This window comes from Dipodomys spectabilis, unplaced genomic scaffold (genome assembly GCF_019054845.1).
Source record: "Dipodomys spectabilis isolate Male_0828 unplaced genomic scaffold, ASM1905484v1 ptg000360l, whole genome shotgun sequence".
Taxonomy (NCBI): Eukaryota; Metazoa; Chordata; class Mammalia; order Rodentia; family Heteromyidae; genus Dipodomys; species Dipodomys spectabilis.
Genome location: NW_024871037.1, coordinates 2,477,491 through 2,495,699, shown reverse-complemented (window position 1 = coordinate 2,495,699; position 18,209 = coordinate 2,477,491). Strand labels below are relative to the sequence as shown.

At 51.6% G+C, this 18,209-nt stretch overlaps 1 protein-coding gene across 1 annotated transcript; it reads left to right on the top strand.

The window, feature by feature from the left end:
* The first annotated feature begins 3,840 nt into the window (after nucleotides 1-3,840).
* On the top strand, nucleotides 3,841-15,916 carry Camkv (CaM kinase like vesicle associated). The gene is made up of 11 exons (XM_042666083.1): nucleotides 3,841-3,888; nucleotides 12,491-12,599; nucleotides 12,716-12,847; nucleotides 13,012-13,086; nucleotides 13,357-13,495; nucleotides 13,621-13,741; nucleotides 13,906-13,981; nucleotides 14,073-14,209; nucleotides 14,376-14,454; nucleotides 14,994-15,081; nucleotides 15,347-15,916. Exons 2-11 carry the CDS (start codon nucleotides 12,505-12,507, stop codon nucleotides 15,914-15,916), a joined length of 1,512 nt encoding a protein of 503 aa, XP_042522017.1. The 5' UTR covers nucleotides 3,841-3,888; nucleotides 12,491-12,504.
* Nucleotides 15,917-18,209: the final 2,293 nt, after the last annotated feature.

Here is an 18,209-nt window from a genome sequence, read left to right as displayed (position 1 = left end):
CATGCCTTCAGATTGCCCTCATACACACACCTGAGAGCAAGGAACTGTCCAGGGGGGAAACTTAGAAATAGCTAATGATGTACAGTCAGCACAGATCTTCCCTGCCCATCCCTCCCCCCCTTGCACATAGTTCAGCCTTTCCCTGTCTTGCTCTCACGGCTGATCCAGCCTCCACAATCCTGAGGCTTGTGTCAGACAGGAAGGGGGCCCCGCAGCTCTAGGAACTAGCTACAGCATCCCCACACACGTGCCAGCCAGCATGCCTGGCTGCACTGAACCCAGAAACACGTGCCCCTAGGCACCACTGCATACACTGTGCTGTTACCATTCCCTTGGCATCAGAATATTCACACATACACGTGTGCACACACATCCTGCCTCGTGCTATCACCCACGTTCACATAGGACCAAAAGGTGGAGTATTGCCAACAGCAGGCAAGGCTCTAGGGAGCCACCCCTTCCTCTCGCCTCCAAATCCCCATTCCAGCTTCTCCTGGGCCTCCAGGCTTGGATGGTCAGGACCCTAAGAACTGACAGAAAATGTGTACCTGCTCATATGGGTTCAGCAAGCATGTCTGGGCTCCCCTAATCAACTCAGAAGCCTATTGTTTTTAAGGATAGTGGGCAGATGGCAGGAAGGATGGAGTGCCAGGCTATTCATTCATTCTGTAGACATTAGCTGAGCATATTGAAATGAAAAAAAAAAAAAAACACACAAAAAAACCACTCTGTCTTCCATATGCCCTGTTTGCCAGGAGATTTCGATCCAATCGTGAGGGTGGGTGGGTAGATGTCATGACCAAGACTACTTGGAACCCAGAAATTCAGAGTGGTGTTAGCTAATCTTAGAGGAGATGACTTAAAAAGCTAGGGTAGCCGGGCGCTGGTGGTTCGTGCCTGTAATCCTAGCTACTCAGGAGGCTGAGATCTGAGGATCACAGTTCAAAGCCAGCCCGGGCAGGAGAGACCGAGAGACTCCTATCTCCAATAAACCACCAGAAAACTGGAAGTGGCGCTGTAGCTCAAGTGATAGAGCACTTGCCTTGAGCTGAAGAGCTGAGGGACAGCGCCCAGGCCCAGAGTTCAAGCCCCACGACCGACAAAAAAAAAGCTAGGGTAAGCTGAGTGCCAGTAGCTCATAGCTGTCATCCTAGCTACTCAGGAAGCTGAGATCTGAGGATCGCAGTTCAATTATTTTTGAGTGGCACTGTGGTTCAAGCGGTAGAGTACTAGCCTTGAGCTGAAGAGCACAGGGACAGTGCCCAGGCTAGAGTTCAAGCCCCATGATCGAACAAAAATTTTAAAAAATATATTTTTTAGTTGGCTGTGGGGTTTGAACTCGGGCCTGGGCGCTGTCCCACAGCTCTTCAGCTCAAGGGGAGCACTCTACCACTTGAGTCACAGTGCCACTTCTGGTTTTCTGGTGGTTTACTGGAGATAAGAGTGTCACAGAGTTTCCTGCCTGGGCTGGCTTTGAAACCTGATCCTCAGATCTCAGCCTCCTGAGTAGCTAGGATGACAGGCGTGAGCCACCAGTGCCTGGCTCCATGAGACTCCTATGCAATTCATTACAAAAAGTTGGAAGTGGAGCTGTAGCTCAAGTAGTCAAGTGCTAGCCTTTAGAAAAAGAGCTCAGGGCCGGGTGCTGGTGGCTCACGCCTGTAATCCTAGCTACTCAGGAGGCTGAGATCTGAGGATCGCGGTTCAAAGCCAGCCCGGGCAGGAGAGACCGAGAGACTCCTATCTCCAATAAACCACCAGAAAACTGGAAGTGGCACTGTAGCTCAAGTGGTAGAGCTCTCGCCTTGAGCTGAAGAGCTGAGGGACAGCGCCCAGGCCCAGAGTTCAAGCCCCACGACCGACAAAAAAAAAAAAGAAAAAGAGCTCAGGGACAGTGTCCACAGCTCTGAGTTCGAGCCCTAGGACCAGCACGTGTGTGCTCCCCCCTTTCGCCCCCCCTCCCGTGCTCCCCCTCTCCCCACAAAGCCAGGGAAGAATGGCAAGAGTACCTCACCACCCTCTCTGTAGGAAGATTTTCTTTTCTTTTTTTTTCTTTTTTTGCCGGTCATAGGGCCTGAACTCTAGGCCTGGGTGCTGTCCCTGAGCTCTTCAGCTCAAGGCTAGCACTCTACTACTTGAGTCACAGTGCCACTTCTGGCTTTTTCTGCTTATATAGTACTGAAGAATGGAACCCAGGGGCTCATGCATGCAAGGCAAGCACTCTACCACTGAGCCACCTTCCCAGCCCCTTGTAGGAAGATATTGAGTGGCCTTGTTGGGGACATTTTTCAGGCAAGTCTTTTAGTCCCAGTGCCAGCCCCAGCTTTACTTGGACGGTCTCTCCTGTCATCAGCCAGGGGGTAGCCATGCAGGAGAGCCTAACTCAGCATGGCCGATTTGAGGATGACCATATTCCGGGAGGCTCACTGGAAAGGGTGAGGTGGAAGGGGAACCAGCTTCAAGGTAGTGCTCAGGAATTTTGGAGTGAGGTATTAGATCCATGAACAAAGGAGGACCTCATTAAAAAACTTCTAGCTAGGCGCTGGTGGCTCACGCCTGTCATCCTAGCTACTCAGGAGGCTGAGATCTGAGGATCGCAGGTCAAAGCCAGTCCGGGCAGGAAAGTCTGTGAGACTCTTATCTCCAATGAACCACCAGAAAACCAGAAGTGGCGCTGTGGCTCAAGCGGTAGAGTGCTTGCCTTGAGCTGAAGAGCTCAGGGTCAGCGCCCCGGCCCAGAGTTTAAGCCCTACAACCAACCAAAATAAGCCCAAAAACAAACAAAAACAACCCCTTCTTTCTAGCAGTTTGGAGTGGCTTTCCTCCAACCAGGGCCTGGGTGGGAGCAGCTTGATGCTTGCAATTATCCTGTGCCCCCATATTTCAAACCTAGGCCACCTGGGTAATGCTGTTCAAGATGTGTTTGTGGGTGATTACATTGGGAATCCAAACGGAGCCTACACCGTATCAGAGGGTGACTTTTATTATAATTTGGGAAAGAAACTTAGACCCATCCCTACAAAAGAGGGCAGAGTGGGCCAGGCCACCCTGGCTGGAATTCAATCTTGGAGAAGGCTTTGGCCTTGAAAGAATTAACGGTAGGGCAGTCTCCATTGTCTGCCTTCACACACACACACACACACACACAGACACACACAGACACACACACACACACACACACACACACACAGACACACAGACACCTGTGTGTTTTATAGCTCCTGGCTAGGGTATAACTTAGCAATTGCCCATTTGGTTCTTCTGAGCCTTGCCCTCACCTTGCTCTGGATCAGGTTTAGGGGATCTGGACACCCCTGGTTCTTCCCCCCCCCCCCCCCCCGCTCCCCCCTCCCCCTCCTCCCCCAGAGACTACCTTCAGGCAGGACTCTGGCTTTTCCCCAACTTCCTTCTTCATACTCCTTACAATGGGGCTAGAAAAGGGCGCTCCAAGCCCCTGTTGCAGGGTCAGGAATCCGAGGGTCTCAGGGAGCCCTGGGGCCAGGTGGTCTCAACCAGTTTTACGACCTCAATGGAGCGCATTTCCCGCCTCCCCCCCCACTCCCCCCCTCTCCCCCCCCCCCTCGCCGCCCTCCCTCCCTTCCAGTCTTCCTTCTGCCTCTCCAAGCAGGGTGGGGGCGGGCCCGATGGTGAGGCCCCGCCCCCCCAGCCCGCCCCCGGCCCGGGGTGCGAATCCGCTGCCGGAGAGCGGACTGGCGATGCTGGAGGTTCGCGAGCTGAAGCGGCTGCAGCTGGCGCGCCGCGTCTGCCCCGCGTGCCCGGAGCGGATTCTGCCCGCCGCCCCCGGAGCCCTCCTCCTCCTCCTCCTCCTCGGTCCCCTGCTGAGTCCGCGATCGCAGCCGCCCAGTTACCGACCAGCCGCGCTTGCAGGTGCCGGGTGGGGTGGGCTGGGACGGGGTGCGGGCGGTGGGGAGGGGGAGTGGGTGTGCTGCTCAGATGCAACCTTTCGGGGCAGGCTGTGTGTGTGTGTGTGGGTTTGGAGTCTGGGGGGGGGGATTGCTTCCCCCCCTGGCTCTGGGGTTCGGGGGTACAGCGAGACTGTGCGGGAGCGCCGCGAGGGCACTGCCAAGCGGGCTCTGCAGATCTGGGGGTGTCGGGGGGGGTATGGCATGCAGAGTCGAGGGTGCGGGGGGGGGGGCGGTTAGGCTAAAGTTCCCCATTTCCTCGGTCGACTCTGGGGAGGTGTGTGTGTGTGGTGGTGGGGGTGGGGGTCTCAGAAGAAGCCTCTGCGGTTCCGAATTGTGAACCCACGAACCCCCCTCGAAGATTCGTAGTGTCCCCCCATCCTCCCCACCCCCCAGGCTGAACCATCCACACTCCCCCCCCCCCACCCCGGCTCCCCATAGCCGCCTCCAGCCCCTCCCAGATGTCCCTGAACCCCCCCCCTCTGGTTTAGCAGTCACTAATTTCCATGACAACGGAGAGTTCTTTATGGGCGACAAACCCGGGAGGGGGCTGGGCGGGGCTGCTGCAAGGTTGGGGGTGGGGGGTGGTGTGTGTTGGGGGGGGAAAGGCTCCTAGCACTTGGGAGGGGTGGGGGGAATCAACCCCCCCCTCCCCCCCTCAGCCAAGTTCTGTCTTCAAAGTCTTGAGGGCCAGTTGGGGGGGGGGTCAAGTGTCTGGACCCACGTGCGCGGTTGGGGGTGCGGGGCACACACGTTCCTGCTGGGAGATAGAAGCGGGGCTTGGTGCTCACACGTGTGTCTCCCGCATGTGTGTTGCTGTACCAGCGGGGGCGATCCAGCAGCCCTGGGGAAGGGGGTCAGGGTGGTATCATGAGGGGAGGGTCCAGAGCCCCTCAGTGAGATGGTAAAGGGAACCAGCCTGAGCTCCAACGAAGCTCCCCCCACCCCAGCTTCTACTGTCTGGCAAAGATCCTGGGCTTTTGAGCCCTCCCCTCCTTCTCCCCCCAAAGCTCTGCCAACTGCTTTTGTCTGCACCCCCATCACCTCCAGGCAGATCCTGCCACTGTTGAGTTCCTTACTAGAGGACAGGCTCTCCCCCTCCCCCTTTGCCTCACCCAAAACTCGGTGTGTGCTAGTCTAGCTGTTTCTGCCTTGACCAGCCCCCAAGGCCCGTCCCTCCCACACCTGACCGGCTCCCCCCAGGACCACGTTTGGAGACTCTGGTGTTCTTGTCCCCTCTCCCTTAGAGTTGATTTCCTGCCAGATCCAGTGACTCCCCTCAAGGTCAGATTGGTCCCCAGAATGAGGCAGGGGTCTCCATCCCCCCCTTTTTCCCCCATCATTAGGTGTCAATCCTCAGGTGCCCTAGACTGGCTTTATACCTGTCTGCTGATGGCATTTCTCTCTAGCTTTATGCCTTGGGCATCACCCACAGACAGGTAGGCAGTTCTCTGCCCTGGGCAAAGGCTACAGATTGTATCATCTCAGTGTAGGGAAACTGAGGCATGGGGACCAGAGTCATGGAGTTGTCATGCTGTTTCTGGGTTGCTTGCGCTGCTGGATATGGCTCTTGATGAGATCTGCAGAGGAAAGGGGAATTGGTGATAGGATGAAGCTCAACTAGAAGAGGGGACCCAAGGGGACCCAAGGCCTAGAGAGTTGAGCAGATGGTATGAAGTTCTCTGGGGTCCTGGGTACATCTGGGCCAGCTGAACAAAGGTTTGTGTGTGTGTGTGTGTGTGTGTGTGTGTGTGTGTGTGTGTGTGTGTGTGTGCGCGTGCACACGTGCGCGCATGTCTTCCACATGCTGATCTTCCTTGACGAAGTTACCATAATGACAGACTGGGGAACTGTCCTGGATGGGGGCCTGCAACAGCTAGCCTCTTCTCCACCAAGAGGCCCCAAGAAGCTGACCTCTTTTTGCTATGCTTCTTACACCAAATTCAGCCTGTGTCTGGGCTACAGGCTAAAGGTCTTGGCCTCGGAAATCAGAGCCCATAGCCATGCGAGTCTAGAATTGTTTCTAGGCACCCTAAGGCTCCTTCCAAATCCCTTGCCTATCTCCCCCTTGTGTCGGTGTCTTTTTTTTTTTTTTTTAACTGTCACTTCCTTTGCTCCTCTTCTACCACAGGTTGTCTTTGTCTTTCTGCATCTCTGGTCCTCTCTTTACTAAAGTCTATTTCCCCACCTCCCCTTTGATAGGAACCAGAGTCATAGAACCTATGGGGAAGGAGCCAGGCCAACATGTTAGGGAGTTTGTTTTGTTTTGTTTTGTTTTTTAAAGAAGAGAACCCGGCTTCTTAAGACCTCTCCCATCCTCCTCTTGTTTTAAAACTTCCATCACCATAGCAACCTTTACTCCAGTGCCTTCCTCTGCATTTCCCCATCTCCATCCAAAAGGAAGTAGGACCTCCAGTAGATTCTCCTCAGGAGTTCCAAGATGGGCATCCAGGTCCTGGGCCCAGGGATAGTTGGCTCTTGGCACAGCCTGTCCTGTCGAAAGCTGAACTTTCTAGAGGTAGCACTGGATGCCATGCCTACTCCCAGGGTTGGTGGACACTTCCTCCTCCATTCTCCTTGCTTTGGTGGGGAGACTCAGCTCCAGGGCAGTCAGTGTCTCTCTCACTAAACAATGGGGGTAAAAGCTTGGTTTTGTCTATTGTTACCAGATCCTATGAGGAGTCTTTCCACCTCCCTTGGACTTGTGGCTGAGGCTAGAAGACTTAGACCTGGGCATCAGCATGGCAGCAGGAAACTTAGCCCTAGTTCCCTGAGAGAGGAGAGCAGGGAGGGGAGGGGAAAGGCGTGCCTGCGGGCTGGTGTTCACAGCTGCCACTAAATCGGGAGGTGTTGCCTACAGTTGAGAGGCCTCCTGGGCCCTAGCTGGCCTCCCAAGATTTTCTGCAAGTTTAGATCCTCACGTGGCAGAAGACCAGGGCAGTCAGAGTTGCTCCTCTTTATGGCTCTAACAGGTAAGGCCTGAATCAGGCTAACCCAGTAGGAGGAGGGAAAGAATCTTGATATGGGGTTGATCTCTGTTCCACTGTGGCATCACCTGGGTTAGATTTGACTAAAGATGAAGTAGAGCTCCTGCAGGACTCTGTATTACTTGGGCACCAAGGGTTTAGGCATTGTCTGGGTTCCTAAGGCCAGAATCCCTGAGTCCAGTGTCCACGTACTAGGAGCAGGCAGTAAAAGAGTTGGACCTTCAGGCTCTGAGAACCTACTAGAGTGGAAGGCAATGGCTACACCAGGCTCTGCACTGCCTTCATGTACCTTTGGGCAGCCCCAGGGGCATACTGTTTATATCTCCTTCAAAAAAGGGTGGGAGCCATGTCTCCAGCCAATGTGGAACTCATTTGAGGTAAGAGTCCAGGTCCTCTGTCACTGGAAGGACAGCTATCTGTTTTTCAGAGTTTGGTCTGGGTTATAAGGTTAACAATGCAAATGCCCATTGGGCGCAGCCAAATCACCAATAATCCTAGCTACTCAGGAGGCTAAAATCTGAGGATTGCAGTTCAAAGCCAGCCTGAGTAGGAAACTCCGTGAGACTCATCTCCAATAAACTAAAAAACCAAAAAACCACCTTCCCACAAAAGAAACAAAACAACAACAAAAAATGCTCCAGAAGTAGAGCTGTGGCTTAAGTGTTAAAGTGCTAGCTTTAAGCACCCAAAATCTCAGGGAGGGACAATGCCCAGGCCCTGAGTTCAAGCCCTAGGATGGGCACAAAGAAAGAAATGCAAACCTTTTTCTTTTCCTGCCTTCCTACCATTCTTAGAGCTATCACTTGGCTTTGGGGACATAGTCCCTCTTGTCACAGACAGGTGCCAGGGCCTGGGTGCACACTAACCCACACCACCTTCCCAGAGAGCAGCAATAGAGAGCAGATGGTGGCGTGGGTGAGGGTGGAGGGGATGAGGGAATTAAAACATGGCCCTCTTTCCCCCTCTCTTCACCTTGAAGTCTAGGGGTATAGTTAGGGGTTTAGTTAGACTGGTGAGAAGGGGTAGTAGTTGGGTGACATCTGGCCAGTTATAGTAAGTGGGGGGAGGAACAGCACTATTCCTGTCTCAGCACTGAGGTCTATAAGACAAGGCTCAAAGCTAATGAGCTTGCCATGAGACAGACAGACCCTAAAACCAGCCACGGCCACTTCATCTTGGGAGCCAGGATTGACAGACACAAAACCTGCCACTCACCAGGCAAGAGATGTTAGAAGGGAGAGAGAATGAATGCAGGTTGGAGAAGATAACTCTTGGAAGGACCATTTTGCATCTGGCTTGGGACATCAGGATTGCTTGTGACAATTGGTTGCATAGACAGCCTTATAATTTTCAGACATCGCAGTGAAAGAAGAGATTTGGCTTTTGGCTCAACACCTTGCTAGAAGCTGAACGGAGAGTGCCTTTGCTATTGTCCATACTTCCTGTGATTGAGTGGACACCGTCAAACTGGAAAGTCACCTGTTGTTGGACATTTAGTTATTTGCTGATTTTTAAAAAAATGTTATAAATAACTCTGCTGTGACAAATAGGATTCTGATGGAAAGCTTTGGGGGTAGGGCTTTTGTATTAAAGGAATGGTGTAAGCACAGCAGCAGAGACAGGGTGCAGTGGGTTTTTCCCAGCCTTTTTAGGAGAGGTATAGGTTAAGGTACCACCCTTTTGCCAACATATGGCCCCTTAGATTCCAGCCTGGGAGGGCAATAGCTACCCCTTGGAGTGGATGAGAACTGATACAGGCCCCCTCCCATAGAAGTTATGGCGTACAGATGAATGACCAGCAGTGTGGGTGGCTGTGTGCTTTTCCCAGCAGATGCAGGAGTAGGGCTGAGAACATGGTGGCAAAGAAGATATGCAGTCTGTGACGTCTGCAAAGCTCTCGTTTACCTCTGCAGTGTTTCACTAGATGGCTTAAACCCTGACTTAAATCACGCAGATGAAATGTGTTTGTATTCCCTCAGCCCGAGCAATCCAGATGAAGGCATTACAGAATTTTTTTTTCTCTAATGCTGAGGGTAGGTTTAAGGGAGGGTGGTGACCTGAGGGATTAGATATCTGGCCTCTGTCTGGGAGGAAGCAATGAGAAACCCAGGAGATTTGATTCGTCTAGGTCCTGCCCTTTAGCTTCTTCTGGCAGGATTCCTCTAACCAAGTTTCTCCCTTTGGGGAAGGTATTTTTCCTTCTCGGGTATCCTGAGGAGGCTGTCAGAGCCTTCAGGTAAAGAAGCATCTAGGTACCTAAGGCCCCCAGTCCAAGCTCTACAGACAACGGTATGGAGGAAGTACATGCAAGGCATCAAAGAGCTTGCTGCAGCTACAGGCTCACACTGACCAGGCATTATGGAGGCCAGATCTGGGACCAGGATTTTAAAGATCTATATAAAGTCACCAGATCCCCAACCTCACCTCTGAACAAGGGCAGCTAGTGCTTTTTCCTTCTGATGCCGGAGCCAGATGCCCAGCACCATAATTGAGGATTGAGCTGTAAATGGTGGAGTTGTAGACCTAGGGGACACTGTGCCTCAGGTGCACAGAACGCTAGGAGCTTATTAAGCCAACTATATCTGGTCCAGAGACTCCTCATACCTGGGCCTGACAGCCCTAGGTCCTTAGTAAACTCCAGCAGTGAAGCATATGCAGGTTTATATTGTTCCTCCTGAATGCCTCCTTACAGATCTTTCCTCTCCAAGTCCCAGCACTAATCCTGTCTTTCTACCTACGTGGAACTTCTGCCACTGAGGAATTTCCAAAGCACCATGTCTGAATGCAGTCTTTACTAACTCAAAGTAATCATAGTGAAAGTTCTGCTAGAAAATTAACAAAATGAATAAACCGGCGGGGAAGGTGTCCACACCTTCAATCCCAGCATTCCTGGAGGCCATTCTCAAACAAGCAAACAACAAAAAAAGTAAAAATCTGTTCCCTCAATATTGAAATTTTTGCCCCAAAGAGAACTTCCCTCTGCCCCCTTGTCCTGGGGCTTGAACTCTAGGTCTGGGCTCTGTCCCTGAACTTCTTTTGTTCAAGGGCTATTGCTCTACCACTTGAGCCACAGTCCCACTCTTGGCTTTTTTTCTTTTTTCTTTTTTTAGTTTATTGGAGATAAGGGTCTCGTGGGCTGGCTTCAGCCAGGATCCTCTGATCTCAGCCTCCTGAGTAGCTAGGATTACAAGTGTGAGCCACCGGCACCTGGCTGAGAACTATTTCCTTTGATGTCTTTCTAAAAAAGTCTGTGAGCGTACACCAATATATAAACTTTTATTAAAAATTGTTTTATTCAAATAGTTTTACTTGCTGGGTACTGATGGCTCATGCCTGTAATCCTACTCAGGAGACTGAGATCTAAGGATTGCAGTTTGAAGCCAGCTGGGGCAGGAAAGTCCAGGAAAGTCCATGAGACTCTTATCTCCAATTAACTACTCCAAAACCAGAAGTGGCGCTGTGTCTTAAGTGGTAGAACGCTAGACTTCAGCACAAAACGGTTCAGGGACAGCGCTCAGGCCCTGAATAGCCCCACAACCAACAAAAAAGAAATAAAAAAGTTTTCTCTTTGCTCACTATTCTGTCCCTTGCTTTTTCACTTAACAAGTATCCTATTCAGCATTTTTATTTTTTTTTCTAGTCCTGGGGCTTGAATGCAGGGCTGGGGCACTGTCCCTGAGTTTCTTTTGCTCAAGGCTAGTGCTCTACCATTTGGGCCACAGTGACACTTCTGGCTTTTTCTGTGTATGTGGTACTGAGGAATTGAACCCAGGGCTTCATGCATGCAGGGTAAGCATTCTACCACTAAAAACACATTCCCAGCCCCTATTTATTTATTCATTCTTTCTTTCATTCATGCACCTGGACCAGCTTGAATTCAAGGTTCACATTCTTGCTTGGCTTTTTTGCTCAAGGCTGGCACTCTACCATGTGAGCCCTATCTCCACTGCTGGATAATTGGAGATAAAGGGATTACAGGCATGAAGCACAGGCAATTGGCTGCACAGCTTTATTCTCTGTGATAGCTACCTAGCATTTTAGTATGGATGAACTTAATTTTTACTTTTATTTTTTTGCCAGTCCTGGGGCTTGAACTCAGGGCCTGGGCACAATCCCTGAGTTTCTTTTGCATAAGGCTACCACTTTACCACAGCGCCACTTCCGGCTTTTTCTGTGTATGGGGTACTGAGGAATCAAACCCAGGGCTTCCTGCATGCCAGGGAACTTCATATTTACTAATATTTGTTGTCATGAAATACAAATCTAGAAATGGGCCCCCAATGTGTATATTCGTTTTTTCAATTTATGATAATGCACACCTGTGTGACTACCACTCGAGTTCAAAAACAAGCCCTCCAGAACCCTCTTCCTCCACGTGTCATGACTCAGTTACCACCCTCAGTTTTCTTGGAAGAAACCATTCTCTGATTCTTGGCACTCATTCTGTATAGAGCTACTTCTATGTTTCTATCACAAACAGCATAAGTCAATTCTGCCTGTTTGGGGGTCTCTTTATCAACAAAAACATACCGAATAGTCTATTTCTCTCAATTCTCTGTAACATGTACTGTTTGCCCCTCGTTTCCTTTGCAGTATAACATTCTTTTCTGTGACTGTATCAGTGTCCTTTGCTGGTTGTGAATATTTGGGCTACCTCCAGCTTTTGGCAGTTATGGATATGACCAATAATGAGCATTTACGTATGTGAGAGAGACAGAGAGAGAGAGACAGAGAGAGAGAGAGACAGAGAGAGAAAGAGAGAGAGAGAGAGCGCGCATGTGCACCAGTCCTGGAGCTTGAATTCAGGGTGTGGACATTGTCCCTGAGCATTCTTGTGCTTTAAAGCACAGATATATGCTTTTCTGCAGGGCAAATATTTATGTATGAATGTTTGACTAAACTGGTTGTATTTGTTTTTGTTCAGTGCTGATACTAAGGTTTGAACTCAGGGCCTAGTGCTGTTCATGAGCTTTATCTGCTCAAAGCTAGACGCAAATCTAGCTTTTTGGTGGTTAACTGGAGACAGGAATCTCACAGACTTTTCTGCTTGGACTGGCTTTTGACCCATGATCCTCAGATCTCAGTCTGAGTGGCTAGAATTACAGGAGTGCGCTACCAGTGCCCAGCTCCACCGGTTTTCAAAGGAGAGTCACCTTCTACCAGCAGTGTTCATTTATCCATATTTTAATCCACACTTGGTGTCTCCAGATCCTCAGAGATAAATATTTGGTGGGTGGCTGACTACAGCTCCTTCATCTGTGAAATAGCTGAAATTTAAAGAACTTGTTTTATAAGTCTTTTAGTAGATATGAGGCAAAGCTATTCTCTGATATATCAGCTTTGGTACATTTTTTTCCCCTCTGTAGGGGCTGTTGTAATACAGGCAGCCATGTTAAATGGCTAAATGTATGACCAAAAAGAGCAAGCTAGGTCTCTATCTGCCTACCTTTGAACTCCCTGCTGATGCCATCTCTCAGTGTATGGCCTGGTCTGAGCCAGGCTGGAGTCTCCCAAAAGCAGATATAATGTTGTGGGAAGTGGAGGATGGTACCGCTGGGTTAGACTCTATCCTTCCTGCAGCTTAGAGCCTGGCAATGCCGTTTGGGTGTGTGACTCTGGGTGACAAGAAGAACTATAACCAGCCTTCGGAGGTGACTGACAGATATGATTTGGGACAGGTCATCAAGACGTGAGTGCTGGGCATTATGGGGGCAAAGATGGCAGGGTGGGCTAGGGCTGGGGGAAAGGGAGCAGAGTGTACTCTATGTGAAGACCAAGGTTGAGCAGAGTATCTGCTGGCTACAGTGAGGAGTTCTGTGAAATCTTCCGAGCCAAAGACAAGACCACAGGCAAGTTGCACACTTGCAAGAAGTTCCAGAAGCGGGATGGCCGCAAGGTGCGGAAGGCGGCCAAGAATGAGATTGGCATCCTCAAGATGTGAGTGTGAGGCCTGGGGATAGGATGGGTTAGGGGTGGTTAGGGAAGGGCTTTAAGGGCAGGAGGACCAAACCTTTAGCCAGTTCATGTTGATGTGGTCACTTTAGGGACCTCTCCCAAGGATTCATCCAGCCCTAAATTCTGGTTCCTCTCCCTGCCACTAGGGTAAAACATCCCAACATCCTACAACTGGTAGATGTGTTTGTGACTCGAAAGGAATACTTCATCTTCCTGGAGCTGTGAGTGTGGGTTTGGGATCCCAGAATTCGCCATCTTCTAGGGCCTTGATTTGTCCCTCCTTCTGCAGCTAAGGAAAGCCCAACCCCCATGTGTTCCGCCCCCCACCCTCCCGCCCCCTCTCCCATATCCCCACTTTCTAGACTCTTGGGAGTCCTAAGTCCCTGCTGTGCCTTGCCCAGCCAGCTGCCTGGTGCAGGCAGACCTCCCAGATGCTCCCGCCCTACCCCCCAATCCTGCCCACGCCAGGCTCAGGGGCTGGTGTCCCTCAGGGCCACGGGGAGGGAGGTGTTTGACTGGATCCTGGACCAGGGCTACTACTCGGAGCGAGACACGAGCAATGTGGTGCGGCAGGTCCTGGAGGCTGTGGCCTACTTGCACTCACTGAAGATTGTGCATAGAAACCTCAAGGTGAGCCCCTCACTGGGTCACTTAGCAGCACATTTAAAGTGTTGGTTTAGCTCCTGAAGCCCTCATGTCTATCTTTCTCTGCTTCCCCCTCCCTCTCTTTCTTCTGCCATTCTTGGTTGGAGTAGCTGGAAAACCTAGTTTACTACAACCGGTTGAAGAACTCAAAGATTGTCATCAGCGACTTTCACCTGGCTAAGCTAGAGAATGGCCTCATCAAAGAGCCTTGTGGGACCCCGGAGTATCTGGGCAAGTAGGGATGGGACAGGAGTGAGGGGTTGGGGGAGGATGGAGGGCAGCCTTCAGGGAGCCCCTCTGGGTAGAAGAATTCCCCTCCTAGGAAATGGGTATGGATGCACTCTAATACCTGGCCAGGCTTGATTCTGATCAGTCTATGGACACTGCCTTTGTAGCCCCGGAGGTGGTAGGCCGACAGCGGTATGGACGCCCTGTAGACTGCTGGGCCATTGGTGTCATCATGTACATCTTGTGAGTGGAAGGCAGACAGGCGGGCTTGCAGCTGGGTGGAGTGGGGGGGGGCCTGTGTCTGTGGCCATCTGGGTAACCTTGCTCCATGTAGGCTTTCAGGCAACCCACCCTTCTATGAGGAGGTGGAAGAAGATGACTACGAGAACCATGATAAGAATCTCTTCCGCAAGATCCTGGCTGGTGATTATGAGTTTGACTCTCCGTACTGGGATGATATTTCTCAGGCAGGTGAGAAAGGTACCCAGCGACGTGGGTAGTGTTGTAGGGCAATGGGGAGGGAGGCACCGCTCTCAGCTTCTCCTGGATTCTGCTCCTGCTCCCCCCAGCCCATTCATCACATCTAGACAGTGAGATGGGGCGCCCATGCCTAGCCTCTCCCTGGCTTTGTCCCCAGCCAAAGATCTGGTTACCAGGCTGATGGAGGTAGAACAAGACCAGCGGATCACAGCGGAAGAGGCCATCTCCCATGAATGGTGAGCAGGGTTCATGGAAGGATGGAAAGAATCTAGGTAGTTTTCTTGATTATGATACCTAACACTTAGAAGCAGGCACTGGTGGCTCACACCTGTCATCCTAGTTACTCAGGAGGCTGAGATCTGAGGATCATGGGTCAAAGCCAGCCTGGGCGAGAAAGTCAGTGAGACTTTTCTCTCCAATAAACTACTCACAAAAAGCCAGAAGTGGCACTGTGGCTCAAGTGTTAGAGCTCTAGCCTTGAGCCAAAGCAGCTCATGGAGAGCGTCCAGGTCCAGATTCAAGCCCCAAGACCAGAAAAAAAGAAAAAGAAGGACCTTCTATTCTTGAGACGTATAACTGTGTGTGTGTGTGTGTGTGTGTGTGTGTGTGTGTATGAGTGTGTGTGTATGTGTGTGTGTGTATAGGGGGAGGGTACCCAGAGTTCAGGCCAGCCTAGAGGCTCTCCGTGGGAGTCCCAAATTCCCCAGGGAAACCCTGGGATGCCTTCATGAAGGCACATATCTCTCCTTTCAGATCTATCTATTCCCCTTTCTAGGATTTCTGGCAATGCCGCTTCTGATAAGAACATCAAAGACGGTGTTTGTGCTCAGATTGAAAAGAACTTTGCCAGGGCCAAGTGGAAGGTAAGGTTTGATCACTCATCCTTTTCAAAGTGATTCTTCCGATTCTCACAGTCTCTTGCCTGCACCACACCCCTGCAGCTGAATACAGGTTTTTCTCAGGCTATGAGCTGTAGCTGCTGTATTACTTTAAGCAGGAGTACTGAGAAGTTGGGGGGGGGGGGTCCCTGGCCTTGGGTAGTTAAGAGTGAGGATAGCATAGAAAATGCTGGGTTTGGCCACTGCAAGGCTTATCCTGAGCCTTCTTTTTTTGTTGTCCACTTTTCAGAAAGCTGTTCGAGTGACCACGCTCATGAAGCGGCTCCGGGCACCGGAGCAGTCTGGCGCTGCTGCCTCAGCCACAGACACTGCCACACCTGGGGCTGCAGGTGGGATCAAAGCGGCACTGACAAGTGGAGCTGCCCTGACCTCTGTGGGCAGTGCTGCTGCAGCCACGGGGGGTGATGCCTGTGCTCCCAAGAGTGATAATGTAGCTGGCACAGATCGTAGCGCCACCCCGGCCACGGATGGGAGTGCCACCCCGGCCACGGATGGGAGTGCCACTCCGGCCACGGATGGGAGCATCACCCCTGCCACGGATGGGAGTGTCACCCCAGCCACTGACAGGAGCGCGACTCCAGCCACGGATGGGAGAGCCACACCGGCCACAGAAGAGAGCACAGTGCCCACCACCCAGAGCAGTGCCACATCAGCTGCTGTGGCAGCTGTCACCCCTGAGCCGGCAATGACCCAGCCGGACAGCACAGCCCTAGGGGGCGCCACAGGCCAGGCTCCGCCCTCTAGTAAAGGGGAAGAGGCTGCTGGCCATGCCCAGGAGTCTCAGAGGGAGACCAGCTGAGTGGGCAGCCTGCTGGGGGTTTTGAGGGATGGGCAGGAGGGTGGGAGAATGGATGAGGGGCTTCTCACTGTACATAAGTCACTGGCATGATGCCCTCGCTCCTCCAAGGCCCCCCATCATAGTGGGGCATGCCTGGGGGCCACGGGAGAGCAATCTCGCCTCCTGTGTGTATGTGTGTGAGTGGTGGGCAGGCCTAAGGCAGGGCCGGCCCCAGCCCCTGCATGGATTCTTTTGTGGCTTTTCTGTCTTTTGCTAGCTTCCTCAGTTTCTGTTCTTTGTGGGATGCTGCTCTAGAGATACTCAGGGGGTCCTTGCTCTCCTCCACCTTCCCTTCCTGCCTCATCATTTCCCCAGGCAGGCCCTGCAAGTCCCATACTTTTCCTGGGCCCTAAGTTGGATGGCCTTGCCCTGAGAGCTGGTCCTCCAGCGAGGCCCTGTCAACAGTCTTAGGCTCCTACACGTAAGGTGTTTACCTATGGTGTGTAGGCTGCTCTAGGAATGGACATTGGCTGGTATAGAGGATGCAGAAATCTAGGGCAGTGTGCTTTTAAGTCAAGATGGGTCATCTGGCATTCAGGCTGTGGGGAGGGGGTCCTCAGAAGTGGGAGAGGATGAGTAGCGGGGAGGGGGGTGGGAAGCTCCTGTATTTGTTCCCAAAAAGGCCCTCCTAAGAACCTTGTGCTATTTCGTTGCCCTTCTGAGTTCTGTGGTGGGTTCCCTATACCCTGATCCTCATGAACCTTTAAGTGAAAAGGAAGAAAAATTAGGATATGTCAGTGAAACCAGGGAGAGAAGAGTACAGGCCCAGTGCTAAATTGGGAGGGATCATGTCCACATACTCTTCCTAGATGCCCAACCCAACACAGGCTCAGTCCATAAGTTTTCTCGATCCCAGGGACCCTGCTGCATGGCTGTTCTTCACAGTCTGCTTTGGGGTTTGCCCTTCACAGGGGCAGATGTGCTGCTCTCAGTTCAACAACATGGAGAGGATCGTCCTCTATTTCTACTGCTGCTATCAGAGGCCCAGGTGCCTCTGAGCCATGTTGACTTTGCTGGGATGAGGAAGTAGAATAAGACTCCTCAATTCCCTAAGGGAGGCTCCTGACAGGTATCCTTTGTCAGACCCTACCACAGCCTGGACAGGTAGCCACACTGGTCCTCGCCCTTGCTTGGCACTCCGTGGTGGTCCTGCCCTTCTCCCTGCATGCCTGTGGGTCTGCTCTGGTATGTGAAGGTTGGTGGGCTGTATGCCTGCTGAACCTGGCAAATAAACGTCACCCTGTAAAGCCTCTGGCCACCTCTCGCCTTTGCTTCCTCTGTCCTACCGGGGAGGAGCCCCTGGAAGGCAGTGGGGAGGGGAGAGGCTGGGAGCAGGTTCACAGGTAGTGATTGATGCTTCTGTGGGTTGCTTGGGTTGAGCATGAAGATCACACTCATCAGTGTGTTTGCTAACAAAGGTGGTGGAGATCTGGATTCTAGAAATCCATGTAGGTGATATATCTGGGCTAAGTTTGGTTTAAAGTCTCTGCCCTGATGCTGAGTACAAGGGCTGCTGCTTTGACTCTTGTTGGCCAGTAAGCCTCTGACTTAACTTGGGCATAGGGCTGGAACCTATAGGGGCCAACCAGCACAGGGAAAGACCTTCCTCATGGCCAAAATGGGCTTCCTTGGTCTGGGGAGAGGGTGAGCATTGCACAAAGGTTCTGTGCTTTTGTGTGTTGATTTCTATTAGTGTGAACACCTATGCTTTCCACCTAGGCCCAAAAGATTTTGCTCTCTGTCTTCTTTAGCTGGAACAGATCAGCCTTATAACATGGGACTCTGAGTAAGGTTTCTTCTGAGGAGAGGGATAATACTGCTAAAAATAGCTCCTAAAGGAGATTTGCTCCAGGCCAGACAGGCCTCAGTGAACTCACCAGGATTTCTACTTTCTCAGAATGGACCTCTCTGATGTGGGAATAATAATAAAAAAAAAAGAGGAGGGGGGCGCGGTTTGTTAGTCCTGGTTCTTTGAAGAATCTATGACTCCAAAATTGCAATCCTACTACAATCCCAGCATGATCAATCCTGGAAGCTAAGAGCTAAATCAGGATACTGACCTTAGTTATCTCCGAATTCGGGGATCTTTTTTTAAGTCTTACTTGGATCAAGCCAAATAAGGTGAAGTGTGGTATGTCTTGATGGGCCGGGAACCTATGCCTTCTTATTTCCAAGATCATCCATAATCGAAAGCTGAGGGGGTAGGGGCATTTTTCTCTTTGGGGGCGCGGGTCTGGTTCAAGGCCCAGCACTG

Coding starts and splice junctions, on each gene's coding strand:
- Camkv (XM_042666083.1), top strand. CDS start 12,505: ATGCCGTTTGGGTGTGTGACTCTGGGTGACAAGAAGAACTATAACCAG. Junction 12,600..12,715: donor TTGGGACAGGTCATCAAGAC/GTGAGTGCTGGG, acceptor TGCTGGCTACAG/TGAGGAGTTCTGTGAAATCT. Junction 13,982..14,072: donor GGTGTCATCATGTACATCTT/GTGAGTGGAAGG, acceptor TGCTCCATGTAG/GCTTTCAGGCAACCCACCCT.